The sequence below is a fragment of the Terrapene carolina genome, unplaced genomic scaffold (genome assembly GCF_002925995.2).
Source record: "Terrapene carolina triunguis isolate 2854851 unplaced genomic scaffold, T_m_triunguis-2.0 Scaffold113, whole genome shotgun sequence".
NCBI classification, from domain to species: domain Eukaryota; kingdom Metazoa; phylum Chordata; order Testudines; family Emydidae; genus Terrapene; species Terrapene triunguis.
The window spans coordinates 21,335,371-21,351,073 of record NW_020664464.1 but is presented as its reverse complement, the minus strand read 5'-3'; the positions used below and the strand labels follow the sequence as shown (position 1 = coordinate 21,351,073).

Here is a 15,703-nt window from a genome sequence, read left to right as displayed (position 1 = left end):
ATATTTAAGCTTTCCAGTCCATTGGCCTATCAGTAATGCTTTTCACTGTTCTGTTGAAGATCTGGGTTTAGTTTCTTGCTTTCTAGGCTGTCAAGATTGTGAGTCCTTCATGACATTTTGACTTTTGTCAATTGAGTCGTATTAGATGCCTGAAGGGATCTCATTTCTACAACCCGCTTCTGTTCCAGTTCTGGAAATGTATTGGCCACACTGCAGATTGGGGAAGGGAGGAGTTTGGGTGGGAAGCAGAAGAAATTAGATAGGGGAGGAAGTCATCAGAGATGCAACAGTGAAATGAACAGTGCTGTGTTTTTACTCTATGGGATGGAGAAGAATACAAACCAAAATGTGTTGAATTGTTACACCAATTTGCTGTTAAATAAGTCTGTTCTAAAATACAGAAATTAAAAAGGATTTTTTATTCTTCATGAGAAAGATCAAGGTTCTTATCATTTCACACTTCTTGCCAGTTCAGAAGAATAGAATTGAATGAACTGAAGAAGAGCGCTCTGCAGCTCAAAGACTGTCTCTTCTGCCAACATGAGTTGGTCCAGTAAAAAATATTACCTCACCCATCTTATCTCTATCAAATAGAATAGTCATACACTCAGTTACATTGCCAAAATATGCAGCAAGATGGGTTTGTTGTTGGGTCACTGAGCCCTTGTAACTAGGATTTTAAAACTGTTGCAGCTCTCAATTTGGAGGGTTATGGGCAACACTTTTGGGCCCATTTTAAGACTTACTTTTAGGGGAATGATCACACTTGAATGTGTTAATTTTAAGTAATCTCTTTTTAAGATAAGCCAGATCTCTGTGTGATAAACAATTTTTATTTAGCACATCTACAAAGATTGTCCAGTTTTAGGGAACTGACATTGAATTTTTGCTCTTTTTTAACACTTAGAAAGCTGAATAAAACGTGAAGTGGCACCCCAAGTTTATAATGCAATAAATGTAAAATAATTAGTACTCCTCAGAGCTTGTCTAGGAACAATCAATAGTAAGCATTCACTGATACAGCAGTACTATTAACTTGAAAGCCTCTTGCTTTGAAACCTGTTTGTCCTTAAAGTTGCAATGATCAATAATTTGTTGCATCATGTAATCCTTGTAACTGCCACTTAAGCAAATCAAGGCATACCATAAAAACATTCCTCATTGAGGTGAGGTGAGCTATACTGTTCCTGACTTACTAAACTAATTATGAAAGTCCTAGTTAATTGTTGTGAGGCTGAGAGACTGAGATCAATGATTTGGTTTATGCGCAAAGTTCCAGCTCTTTTCTTCACTGTTACGTTTTTTTAATGTTTTAACCCCCATCCCTTCTCATTTAACAACTTTTTTTCCCTCTAGTTTCCGAATGGGCCATCCAGCCTAAACACTTCTTTTTATATCTACTGCTTTCTTCCAGGTGTGCTTCATGTGCCAGCCAGGCCTAACTCAAGCAGCCAGAGCTCTTCAGTGTAACATGATCTTAAAGATAAAAAGCAAAGTTTTTGTTTTTAAACAAACTCCTTTAAGATCCCAAATCTATAACAAAATGTAAGTGTATTTCTGTCACTACATTTACTCTGTTAGGGATTTGAAATCTTAATCCCTTTCATTTCTGGTCCTCCCTTGCACTTTTCGGTAATGTCGTAGTCTGTTAAATTGTCATCAAAGTGATCAGAATGTACCAGCAGGGATACAAGCTTCTGACCATATGAGATTGGGGTGTACCTAACATGATCAGCAGCACAGAACATGTATCTTCCTGAAACCCAAAGGCTAGGGGCTAAAAGTATTTGGTTTAATTATTTAAAAACAAATCCAGCTTTGTGTCATCCTTAAGGCAGAACTGTCTTTATCTGGAAGCAATCTACATTATTTAGGCCTTACTGTTCTACCAAACAGAGATTCTTTGAGATGATCTATAATGTCTCTGTAATGACTTCTTTTGATCCTCACTAGGACTTAGGTGTGGATGGAGAAAGCCTCCTTCTTCCATCTTTGTGTCTATACTCAGATAAACCAAATTTAACCTCCTGGGTTCCAGCCCCTCCTCCCTAACTCCTACCTCCCTTTGCTGCATTAACTTAGTAACAGTGTTTCTTTTCTCAGGCTTGGCACTAATTATGTACTTGGAGGGCAACCCTCCATGGGTACCGCCCCAAGAACTGCTGTAATTCAGGTCACCTTCTCCAGGACTCATCTCTGTACTTTGTCTATTTTCTCATCTTCTTTCTTCAGGGTAAGCAGTGTTTCCTTCACCCATTCTGATCCATAGTGCTATTCTGTTTTTGCGATCTCAATTTGAAAATGCCACACCCAGGAAAAACAGTATTTTGGAGAGAAGGAGGGAGCTGTGGAAGCAATAGCCCTTCTGTTTGTGATACTCAGTGCTCAGCTTCTCTTTTAGTATTTGCATAGTGATTAATCTTTGGCTAAGGCTATATGGGTGTATGTGGAAAGGAGTTGGCAGCAGTGTATATTTGGAGGGAGGAAGTATAAGACTCTATTGCTTATCCTTCATTTAAGCAAAACCTGCCTTGAGTCTTGTCTTTCTCCTTCAGAATTTGCCCTTTACAACATTTCCCTACTCTGACTTTTTTTAAAATAAGTTATATAAAAACTGTTACCATAACTAGCATTCACAGTAGCAGTTTGATTCCATATCTCTCTCTACCAGGCTTTTCCAGTAGCCTTGAAGTTTACTCCCTCTTATACTTACCTGATTGCCCCTTCTTCTTTGGTAGAAGTAAGGTTGCGCAGGATGTGCTTGTACTTAAGACAGTGCTCTCTTCTAGTGTATCCTCACTAGACTCACCCCAAGAAAGCCATTAGCTGCAATCTTCCCTCCTCACTTGCAAGGCTTTTTAAGGTTCTTCCTTTTTTATGATTAGCACTGAGTTTTTCAGAGATGGGAGGGTTTCTCTACTTGTGAGCCTGTTTTGATCCACTTTAATTTAAAAAACAAAACAAATAACCATTTGTCTTTCATTGGACACAACAAATTTAACTCTGACCTATAGGTTAATTTGATGTATTTTTATCTTGATTCTGCTATCTAAATATTTTCTTGTAAGATATATGATTAGGTGGGAAATATCAGTTAATCTATCAGCTGTTGAGAATCTTTTTTTGTAAAGTATTTATATATTCTTGAGAAACCGCAATCATCTATGTAATAGAACTGTTCACTATTAATTTATGGTAAAATGTATGCATCTGTGTGGACTTGCATTTGAGGCTGATCAATGTGCTATATAGGTACTGTAGATTCTATGTTTGTTCAGAAGAGGGTTGTGATGTGTTTATTTGCAGTTTACAGCTGTTAAAATTATTATTTTGGGTAAGTGTTAAAGCTGTTGTGTCATGATGACACAAATCTTACACTTCCCACAAGCGCATTTCATTATTTTTTTGGTTTTAATTGCTTGAGTTTTGTAAATGGTGTGATGAATTTGCTATCTTAAGTAGATTTTAAAATTTAAGGATTTTTTGTTGGGGGGAGAGTGGAGGTGGAGTTTGAATGTTCAGAGTACTTTATGAGCACTGTTTCATTTCAAATGCTATAAAAGTGTTGTATATCACTAGAATACAGAGTTGGTTTGTTGCAATTTTAACTGTTTTGAATTAGATTTAAATAGACTAATTTTCTGTAAAAGGCAAAGTAGCAATGTAAAATAACTTATATGGTGACATTACAGAATGAGGTAAAATTCTTCTTTGATAACCCTGTGTACTAAAGTTTAGGATGCCTCCTTCAGATGGAACTTCTTTTCCCTTGCTGTTATTAACCATTTGTCTCATCTCTCTTAATAGTAATATCACTAATCCCATGAAATCTGTATTTAATAATTGAACTGTGGTTTGAACAATCTCTTGGTGATAATCTACAATTTTAACAGGTTCTAGTAAAAGAACTATTCTTTCCTTCATCCCATGGTATATATTGCTACACATAAAGGTCACTTCCTCAATTTCCCTACAGAGCTCATTCTTCTTGACAGGAGAGGGGATAGCCTAGTCTGCATATCCTTACTCTGTTGTGTAATCCAACTGATGTCAATAGGATTATGTACAAGGGTAAGGGTTTGCACGAGCTGTTTGTAGGTATCTGCAGAAAAGTACACTTATTTGGAAAAAAATCTTCTGTTCTCAACTCTTAGCAAACTTGCACCCCAGATGCCATAATTATAAAGGTAGTTAGCTAGGGTGATATTATGCTCCCATTGCTAATTACGAGCATATTATTTATGTATTCTGAGATGAGGATTTTTTTTTATGTATATAAAGCCAACAGGGGAATTTAGGTTATTTAGAACAGTAGTAGTGTTTATATACGTTGATCCATTGATGAAACTGCAATGGATTATTATGGTTGACTGAAAAATGTCTGTTCTGTGTTAATAAGTTAACTAACCGTTACTTACCATATTTAAAAAAAAAAAACTTTAAAAACTGCTTTTGTATAACTGTAACCCCCAGTCTTTTGCAGTGAAACTTTTTTTTCTGTGTATGCACACTCACATTTAAGATAAATATAAAATATATGTATTGTACAGCTATTGTATTAAAGGTGTTAGATAATGGGATTTTCCTTCTTTTAAAAACAAGTTTTTATTGAGCAACTAGCTGTCATGTGAATGAAAGACTGTTTCCTAGAAAATGAATAGATTGATAACGAGAACAGTTTTCAGAAAAGTTGGACATGTACAATTTTTGTAGATTGTTTCCCATTTCATTTTTGGTATGATCTTGTATTTTACCAGCAAGATATATTTGGATATATCACTTGATATAAGCACAGCTCGATTATTTGCAGCCTGTTCTCTTCTTAATACCATCTTTTATTTGTTGCATTAGTGAAATTATAAATTTCACAAAAAGGTCGTGTGTGTATCCAAGATGGAGGGGGCGCTTGCATCTGAAATACTAGAAAATACCCAGGGGTTTTACTAGAAAAAGCTTACATTATGTATCCTAATAAACCAATCTCAACTTCAGTGTCTTTATCCCCGAAAGGCAAACCATCTTCTTTGTTCCTCTCTTTTTTTGGCGTAAGACCTAGTTCCCTGCCTCCTAAATTTGCAAAACATGTTAGGAACTCTATCTTCATCCTACCCTATTCACCACTCCAACACTTTAATCCTTTTGTTAATCTTGTACTCTGAAATCTCAGATGTACTTCTGATCTTACCGTATGTCTCTTAGGGCAGGTCTACACTACGGGGTTAAGTCAACGTAAGTTGTGCAACTACGACGAAGCTTAGATTGACTTATTGCAGTGTCTACACCGTGCTGGGTTGATGAGAGAAACTCTCCTGTCGACTTACCTTATGCTTCTCGTTCCGGTGCAGTACTGGAGTTGACAGGAAAGCGATCTGTGATTGATTTAGCGGGTCTTCACTAGAAGTGTCGATCCACGGGAAGTGTAGACATGCCCTTAGTTACCTCTTCTTCCCTTATAGTCACACTTCTCTAGCTCCTTCGCCTCTTCCTTGAAGCAAGTACATGTCTTCTGTCTCCTAAAGAAATCTTCTCTCAGTTCCCACTTGCCTCAACTGTTGCCCATCTCCCTCTTCCCCTTTGCCTTCAAACTCCTGAAGCAAATGGTCTTTTCCCATTCACTAATTCTCTTTTCCAGTTCTTTCTTCAGTCCCCTGCACTCTGCTTACCCACTTCATTTCAATGAACCTGCTCTCATTAAACTCTCAAATGACTTCTTCTTGATCAAGTCTCATGGTCACTTGTTCAAGTTCTTAAATTTCTCAGCCATCTTCAGATCTGTTGATCAGTCTCCTCCACAATTTCTACACCCTGGTTTCTGAAAATCCCATGTTTCTTTATATCCTATCCTCAAACTCTTCTTCAGTGTTCCCTTTGGGATGCAGCTTCACCCTCTCCCCCATCCCATCCCACTCCACCCCATCCTCTCTTGTTGTCAGCATACTTCGGTCTTCTTTGCTTCTTCTACCCTGTGCTTACTCCCATAGATTCAATCAACCACTCTGTGCCAATGATTCACAAACCTATTTTGCTACTTGCACCTTTCATCCTCTGGTTTAGTCTTGCATGTTTGCTTGTGTGGCCAAGATTTTCTCTTAAATGTTCCCTTGCCATCTTAAATTTAATGTGTCAAAACTTGAGGTTTTTCTTCCCTAAACCCTTCCTCTTCCCCTTCCTTTGTCACTGTTTACAGACCATCCTACCTGTACTCCAAGCTCACAATAAGTTCAGCATCATCTTTGTCTATACTCTCCCTTCCCTCCCATTTAGTCGTCGTCATCAAATCTCATTGCTGGTTGTTCGACAATATTTCTGTAATTTGACCATTAGTTAAAATCTGCACTGGCAAGGCACCAGTCTGTACCTCTCTTCACTGTGACTACTATAACCTCCTCCACTGTGCAACTGCAGAGAGTTTTTTTTTTTTTTTTTTTAACATGTATAGAATCTCTTCGTAGCCTTCCATCTATGATGTAAAGCAGAGGTAATTGTTTTTTGTCAAGGTATAGTCAATGTCCAGACTCCAGATAAAATGATAATAAGTAAATAAAAATTGGGGGGTCCGTTCAAAAACATCTGGCGGTCTGGATTTGGCACATGATCCGCTATTGACTACCCTAGTGTAAATGCTGAGCCTCTCTTCACGTCCTCTAAAGCACCCCATAACATCACACCTACTCACCATATCCTGTACCCAAGTTCTATGCAAGCCACTTTTTACTGATAGGACCATGTAACTCCTTCATCAGCACTTGTCTTTGCAATTTCTTATGTGTCATCTCTAATATCTAGAACAGTGGTTTCCAACCTTTGTACACACAAGATCACTTTTTGAATTTAAGTGCAACCCAGGATCTACCCTGCCCCTTCCCTGAGGTCCCATCCTGCTCACTCCATTCATTCCCCCATCCTCCCTCATTTTCACCAGGCTGGGGTTAGGGTTTGGGAGGGGGTGCAGGCTCAGGGCTGGGGCTGAGGGGTTTGGAGTGTGTGTGGGAGGGGACTCTGGGCTGAGCCTGGGGCAGGGGTTGGGGTGCAGGAGGGGGTGTGGGCTCTGGGAGGGAGTTTGGGTGCAAGAGGAGGCTCCAGGCTGGGTCAGAGTATTGGGGTACAGGAGGGGGTATGGAGTTCTGGCTCCGGGAGGGGGTTCAGAGCTGGGGTGTGTGGTTGGGGTGTGGAAGGAGGTTCAGGGTGCAGGAGGGGGTATGGGTTGTGGGCTCCCACTGGGCAACACTTACCTTGGGCGGCTTCTGGTCGCCGGTACAGCAGGGCTAAGGCAGGCTCCCTGCCTGCCCCTGCCCAACACTGCTCCCAGAAGCGTCCAGCACTCCCCTGCAGCCCCTGGTGGGGGGCACTTGGCTCTGCATGCTGCTCCTGCCTGCAAGCATGGACCCTACAGTTCCCCGTTCCCAGCCAATGGGAGCTGCAGGGGCGGTGCTTGCAAGCAGGAGCATCCTGTGTGGAGACCTGTGTCCCTGTGCCTCCTCTCCCCCCAGGGCTGTGGGACTGTGCTGGCCGCTTCCGGGAGCGGTGTGGGACCAGGGCAGGCAGGGAGCCTGCCTTAGCCCTTCTGCGCTGCCGGACCTTTAGTGGCCGGAGATCACAATCGACTGGTAGAGGCTCCAGGATCAACCAGTCGATCGCAATCTATGGGTTGGTGACCACTGATCTAGAACATTCTCCCTCCTGAAGTTCATCAAGATCATTCCCTGTCTGCACAAGTTCTGAAAAACTCAACTATTCGGTGAATCTTCCTTCTACAGTGACTTGTGTTCCACACTGATTCACTCTTTAGGTCTTGTCTACCCTGGAAGATGACATCCTGTTACTGTGTACGTGTGTGCAAATATTAGACATGTCAGCCATAAGTGTAGTTAAGGACTGCTGTGCTGAAAGTCATATTCACTGACATAATTTTAAAAACAACTGTCCTTGTCTGTATGCTGAGCGTTAAGATTGTGTGTTTGTGTTTAAAATCGTTTTATAACCATTTTACTGCTCAGATCAGGTCTCCATTTAAAACTTTTGCCAGTATAATAATGTTGTTTAAGGGTGTGATTTTTGTTGTTTGTTTGTTTTTGTTTTTAAATAATACTTCTATACTGGCAAAAAAGTGCTTTGGACAGTATAGTTTATTTCATTTGGGCAAATGTACTCTTTTGCCAGTATAAGCTGCATGTATGCAAGGAGGATAGATGGTATAAGCTGCATTTCTACTTTTTTAGTGTAGACTAGGCACTAGTGTAGGCCCTTACTGTTTGCTTGCATCTCTAGTTGCTATCCTTGTTCTGTGGGGAAGGGAATCTTGTTTTCGTAGTACAGGTGATGGATTGTGGAGTGCTGTGTGCAGCTTTTGGCGCTATGTTAAAGGTTGAGAATAACCTGCATTGTAGTGATGCTGGATGTGTCGTGTCGTCCGCTTTATCAAAACAAGCTTGACTATTCTTGGAATACAGCCTATACAGCCAAACCATTTAATTGATAATTGTGGTGTTAAACTACATCATCCTGGGAATGCTAATTGGATGGACATCTGAGGAATAGTACTTGAACAATATTTTGTACTTAATTTTAGTCTCTTTGTCCCTGGATGTTGGTCTGAGTAAAAGAAAGCAATTTTTTGGAGGGATTCAGAGTATTTAAATGACCAAAAGTAAGCTAAAATTTAAAAAATAGTTTTATTTTTGTTTCATTGTGCTACCAGCAATGTTAAATATTTTCCTGTTTATTCTCCTTGCCAGAGAAAAAACAGTAAAAGTAAACACTTTATTTTATGTTTTATGTTATGTCATTTTATGTTATGTTATTTTTGGAACTGTTTCCAGCTTTATTACCAACATGGTTCCCCTCACCCATGATTTTGTTAAACTTCAGATTTGGCTTTACAGCTGTGTAACTGTAATTACAAGGCAATGCCAACTTTAAAAAAAAAAAAAAAAAAAAGAGAGAGAAAATATGCCTAGAAAAGGTCTTAAACGGTGAGGGAAAATTTTAAGTAGATACTTTTTTACTTTATTTCTGTCTTAAAAACAAACTAAAAATACTGTTGGCAAGAAATTTTGGGGAAAGTGGCTGTTAGTAAAGGAAATGTGAATTTGTCTAATTTGAATGATTTTAAAGTACTTAGTTTAATGTTTGTCAAATTAAAAAACAAAGACTTAGGAAGTAATTTAAAATGTTAAAACATGATCTCAACAATTTAAACATTTAAGATTTATACTTCAGTAAAGTACAGTGTTCTTATATAAAGTTTTTTTCTTTATATTTAATAACATAGTGGTTCTAATGAGAGATAGCAAATGTCCGTCACAAGGGCTACTGTAAACTCTCTGGCCCCATCTTACAGTTGGAAACTGACCCATTGCTGACAGCTCCTGTCAACAATAGGTGCCCTTTAACCAGTGCTGAAAATGGTGTAATAGCTAGTATAAATAGGGCAAAATTGTTTTCAGCACAGTTGCAGAAAGGATGACTGATGGAAAAAACAATTTATAGTACTGGTTCAAGAGAAACCATTGCTGACAGTGGCTGGCAGCTAGGGAGCGATCTCCTGGTGCAGACAGCTTTTTAGACATAATCTGTAATGAACTGGGGTTTTGTGAAGCTGGCATCCTTTCCTGATTTCTTTTAACAGTAAAATGTTTTCAGTAATTAATACTAGATATATTTTGCCCTCATTATGTTCTTGGGGTTTCTTACTTTCTATTACATTTTAGGCTGCTATACTCTTCTTTTTTTTGGTGGCATCTGGATTTAATTAATGGACACTGCTTAACCTAGTGTTTGTTCAGGTTGTGCAGTGAAGGCGATGCAAGATTTGGAATACTGTGATCTCCTACAGCTCCAATGTTAGAAGGATCAACATTCCCCCTTATTACTGTATAGCAGCTTTGCTGGTGCCCTAGAGGTTTTATGTTCTCTTATATTTCTTTTAAATTTTAATCACTTTAAAGTTTGTACAAAATTGTCCATGAAGAATATGTTACAGAGAATTACAGCAAAAATGTTGTATATTTAGTACAATAGTGTCACAAAAGCACTTTCGCTGGGATTTGAAACTCAACACAAATCCTGATGTCTATACAGTGGATGCTATGATTCATACTCTTACATTGATAATGGCCAGTATGTTATATGCTTTGCTTCTGTCTATCACATAATTGTTTGCTTATATTCTTTTATTCTTGATGCTGTGCTTATAGGAAAAAGACGTTATCAAGCATATGGTATTTTTTATGGCATTTAGTTTAATATTTTACAATAAACATTGAAAGTTATTAATAGGTAGCTTAAAGTTACCATTAAAAATATTTTCTTTCCGTCTTCCAAAAATAGATAATATACTTAAGAGAATCACCCGAAGATGTGTACAGGCTCTTATTGGCTGGAAACGTATCTTATCTTCCTTTCAGGTAAATATAAAAGTGTTAGAATTCTGTGTGTCATGATCACTGTACGGTGTTCAGAGGCACTGAGTTTGGTTCGCTTGCCTATGGCTGCTGCACATCTCAACATATTTGGCAGTCTCTGATGAAAACAAGGTCAGATAGTGGAGTGACAGGGATATTGCAGGTCAGTACTGAAGTGTGCTGGCAAACGTACAGTATATGAGGAAGCTTACATAACTATTTACTTTCATTAGCTTTTTCCCCCTTTGAATTCACACTAAAAAGAGAGATTGGAACAGTTAATTTTAACGAATTCTAAATTAATACCATTAGTCACCCAGTCTGAATTCTCTTAAACTCATACTAAAATATCTATTTATATAAATACTTTGTGGTGACTGCAATAATTTTGACACATCTTTTCTGTCACTTGCTGAACACACTCCCCTAAAATAAATGCTTTATTATGTAGTACTTTTTTGTGTAAAATGAAATTTTTACCAATGAGGAAACATCTAAAAATAAATAAATAAAAAGGTTGCTTCATGGTTGCTTCACCTCTGAGGGGATATAATTTTAGGTATTCCAGACTACAGACTTCTTGTTGCCACTCGGTTTTTATCCAGTAGATAAACAAGGTTGATAGGTCCTGACCATGAACAATTTTGTAAAGTTCTCCTAAGAACTAAAACAGTAAGGCTTTCAAAAGTTAGATAAAACTATCCAATAATCAAACAGGCTTTCATAAAATGCAGGAAGTTAAAGGGAGAACCAAAAAACTCCAGTTTACTATCTAGACATGTAGATTTATAGTGTGATCTGTTCACTCCTGACTCTAAAATCAAGTGAGCATTTCTTATCAGAGCAACTGTCTCATGTCTTTCTCCCTTTCTTGGGAGCATCAAGATTTTTTGTAATGTCTTGGTTTTCTGGCATGCTCCCTTTCCCTTATCAACAGTAGTAGGCCTTTGGGAGCTGTTTTTGCCTGTTTTCAGAGTTCCAATAAATGGCAGTAATAGGACTCTTCTTGAGGAATAACTCTCTACCAAACTCTTCTCTCTCTCCTACCCACTCTTTTTTTACTGTGGTTTTTGCCCTCCCAGCAGATCATGCATCTGTTTCTGGGAGTAACTTTTTAGAGTGCATAGAGTAAATTCAGTGTTTATGAAAGTTGTTCGATAGACTTGGTGACATTGAATAGTGACATTTATCCATAAAATATGTCTTACACAGGCAGTGGAACAGTGCAATGTTCTCCAAGCTATGTCAATGTGCACTGGGATTGAGAGGCGTTCAGCCTTCATACCTATTGAATCCTCCCTGCGTCAGAGGTTGTCAAGAAGAGTGGTGATGTCAGTTGTGATTAGTATTGCAGAGAAACTTGTAGAAGGGGCCACCTAATCCTTTTTTTTTTTTTTTTTTGGTCTCATCCTCTGGTCACCTAAGATAGGTTTTACTATAGTTACATAGTGCTACAGATACATATGGTGACTTAAAGCCCTATAGAAAGAACAGGTCCTTGGTCTGAGGTGCTTCCAATCTAAATTGGATGACAGTGAAAAACAGACTGTGCTGGGGATGAGCGCATAGAAAAGAAGCGATTGCAGTAGACAAATGGTAATGTATTATATTTCAAGGGAAGTTGATCATGTTCGTTTTTAGAATTTATTTTAATATTTTTTTTTTTAAATCTCTCTATTCTGATACCTTATTTAGAACATCTAAACAGAGTTTAGTGATGGAAAAATGAGTTAATTCACACCACTGACTTTTATTGTTTGTTTATATTGCAGTAGTACCTAGAGGCCTTAACCGTGGTCCCATGGTGTTAGGTACACACACGTGTATGACAAAAATGGACCTTGCCCCAAAAAGCTTATAACCTAAGCTGCAAAGAGATTTGGAGGAGTGTGAGGTTGTTTATCATGTAAGAGGGGACCTTCCACAAGGGTAAAGGTGGTATGATGAGAAGCATAACGTTTGAGACTAAAGAGATCATTTAGGGAGAAAGGAATGAGGAGGACATGAGGGGGAATGAGAGGAGGTGAGTTCTGGCAGCAGCATAGCTATGTACAGCCTTTGGGATGAAATCCAGGCCCCATTAAAGTAAAGACAAAACTCCCACTGAGCTCTGTGGGACCAGGATTTTGCCCATGGTTTTCAAGCCTGATGCAACTAGGAGGAGGAAGCCACTGAAGAGAATTATGAGTTGAGATGGTGCTTTAGGGTCCTGTTGTTTTTAGATTATGTCCATGCTGACTATTCATTAGCCAGTGAGAGAGGAATTGCTTTTTGCAATCAGATAAGTTACTTATTATGGTCTTTCATAATAGAGGAATTTATATTAAAGTCTTAGAGAAATTCTCTGTATCCTATTGTCAGTTTCCTGAATGAGTTCCTTTTCTTTCTATTACTTCCCTTTCCCCTTCCTCCCCCTTTCACACTAACTCATTAGAGGAGGGGAGAGTGCAGAGAGAGTAGATGCAGCCAGATCTCTGAAATTCTCACTTTTTTGTCATTTTTAGTCAGAACATTATAACAAAGTGTTTCTTGTTACACATTTAAAAAAAACCCTAAACCAGACACTACTTCACTCTAATGCCTCAAACAGCACAGTTGCTGGTGAGAGTAGTGGGTGATAAATCTGTAGCAACAATGAGGGATAGACATGACCATAGAGAGTGCTACGGTGAAGAGAGACTTTAAATCAGTGACACTCCAAATATGTAATCCCATAGTGCAGCATGAAGTGGACAATTTAAAGTGCTTCTTTCCATGCTCTGACAGAAATGGAGGAGAGAGGGGAGGAAGTGTTGTGTGCCACTATAAATTGCCATTGACAGTATAATTGCTGGCTTTCTAAATGTTTTAAACCCAACAGTTATTCCACTAAAATATATAATCCTGAAATTCAGAGACTTTTTTTTTTTTAATACAATAGGGAATAGGGTTTTCCTACCTTAGATCAGTTCTAAGTTCGTGGTTTCATCAGTTTCATTGAGTCATTTCTTTCTCAATAACTGACATAGTACCAAGAACATTCTATTCCTACCTTAAGATGATTTAAGAAGAATGGCAGGAAAAAGAGCTATAATGAAAACCAGACTGTTATTTTTAAGCATAGTCCAGCTAAATATTTTAAAGCTCTAAGTATAGGAAAATTCTCTTTTAAATATTACTATAGCTATTTCTTTAATCTTTTGGTTAGAAAAGTTAAACTGCCATATATGTAATTACTTAAACAGGGAATGTTGGTGTTAGAAGTAATTTGAGTCTTATCCATCCACATGTGCAGTGTTTTTGTCAGATTCCGAAAATCTTACAGTACACAAGGAATCACAGTATACAAACTGTTTTCTAAAAAAATTTTATTTTCAAACAAGATAAATATCTTTCAGGAAGTGGGTTGTCCAAATTCACTAAACTTTGCCAAAGTCTTTTATTCCCAACAAAAACTGAAAGTGGCAGTTCTGTTGAAAAAAAGGTGGCTAAAATAAACTTAATGTTGGATCGTCTAAGTGTTTTAACATAAGATACCAGTAAAGCAATAAAAAATAAGTTAAAACTTAAATCAATAAACTTCAAGATTGGAAAACAGTAGAGTATTTTAAAGTAACTAATAATCAAATCTTTTTACTGCTGGCTCTTGAGAAAATAACATTTTCATTCATTTAGTCTTGGATCTGCATGAGGGAACTCATGCGGTTTTGCTTATGAAACTAGAAATGCTGTCGGCTGTCAAAATTGATTTCACATGTTTGTGTTACAGGGATGCTTCATTTGGTACTTGCAGTTTTCATCTAACATTGCTTGACAGCTTTCATGCAATAAATAAGGTAAAAAAAATAATTTTTTTTTGTTTATATGTTTGTCAGCTAATTATAATACAGCCAAAATTTGCTCATGAAACTAAGGGCCTAATTATTAGACCTTCGTCACAGCAATGTGTCTGACTCTGCCTAGTCTATACATCTTGTATAGTAATTGAGCTCCTGTGACTGATATCTGGGGAATCCAATGAGCATGTCTAGGTGGGGTCTGGCACCCTAATATAGAGCAAGTTCTTCCCTGGATGGGAGTTACCTAGGGAAAATCTTAGCAGGAGCCATGGAGTCAGATGGGCAAAGCTGTTCAGGCCAGTCATTTTACCTCTAACATCCTGATACTAATGTGGAAATTGGTAAGTTGTTGGACCAAACAGCCCTCCATGACTGGTCTTCCAAACAGTCAGCATAGTATATATTATAAAGGGGTTGTGTGTAACTTAATGATGACTGTAGGAAGGAGCCTGCATTACTCCGTGGCCTTATTATTTCAACATTTGTTTCTGAGCTTGAAAGACAAAATACTTGAATCAGGTAACTGGTTGCCAGGCCCCTTCATTCCTTCTGCACCACTAATTTAGTCATCCAAGGGTTTATTGCAACTCTGAATATATCTACACTGTGGGGGCAGGGAGAAGAAGTTGTGGCAGCGATCCTCAGAACCCTGGTCAGCTGACTCGGGCTCGTGGTATAGGGCTAAAAATAGCAGTATAGGTATTCCCGCTCGGGTTCTGAAACCTGTCAGAGGGATTTTATTTAGGGCCCAAGATGCAGCCCCAGCGGGAATGTCTGCATTGCTATTTTTAGTCCATAGAACAAGCCTGGTGAGCCTGAATTAGTTGACTGGGGTTCTGAGACTTGTTGCCATGAATGATTCTGTGGCCTGGTTCTGGTTTTATTTTTAAGTGAAATCAGAAAAGAGTGGGCTTGCTTATTTATCCTTAATTGTATTGATGTGTATATATAACATGGATACAGGAATGGAGGGATTTGTTTTGGACCAAGACTGAATGCTAAATATTTTCCACAACTCCAGCATTTTCACAAGTGTTAAAATGTTTATGAATTCAATTGAGTTCAGTCCAATTAATGGAGTTAGTATAATGAGGAAATGTTACTCTGGCACAGTGGTGAAAAAGAGATCACAGAATCATAGGACTGAAAGGAACTTTGAGAGTCCAGTATAAGGGGTATACAGAAATTTAAAATGGTGATGCATTTTGTCTTTTGATGAAGGTTCTTTTTGTTAAAAGTTGTATTGTGGATTTTAGGCTTTGCGATATGGCTTCCTGGATTTCAGTGCTTTTGATGTAAATGAATATGAGCATTATGAGGTAAGTGTGTGGCCTGGGGATAAACACTGAATCGTGACTTAGAAAACCTGGGGTCTATTCCTGTCCTGCTGGGTTACCTGAGGCAAGTTATTTCCCCTCTGTGCCTCAGTTACCCCATTTTTAAAATAGGAATAATGATATTGATGTTCTTTTGAGATGCTAA

At 38.3% G+C, this 15,703-nt stretch overlaps 1 protein-coding gene across 8 annotated transcripts in view; it reads left to right on the top strand.

The window, feature by feature from the left end:
- Positions 1 to 15,703, top strand: part of CDC14B (cell division cycle 14B) — an 81,394-nt gene that overhangs the window by 25,975 nt on the left and 39,716 nt on the right. For all 8 annotated transcript variants that reach the window (XM_024208964.3, XM_024208963.3, XM_024208958.3 and 5 more), the window contains 3 exons: positions 10,330 to 10,406; positions 14,152 to 14,218; positions 15,478 to 15,540. In XM_024208964.3, coding sequence (XP_024064732.1) covers positions 10,330 to 10,406; positions 14,152 to 14,218; positions 15,478 to 15,540 — 207 coding nt within the window. The remainder of the gene's footprint in view (positions 1 to 10,329; positions 10,407 to 14,151; positions 14,219 to 15,477; positions 15,541 to 15,703) is intronic.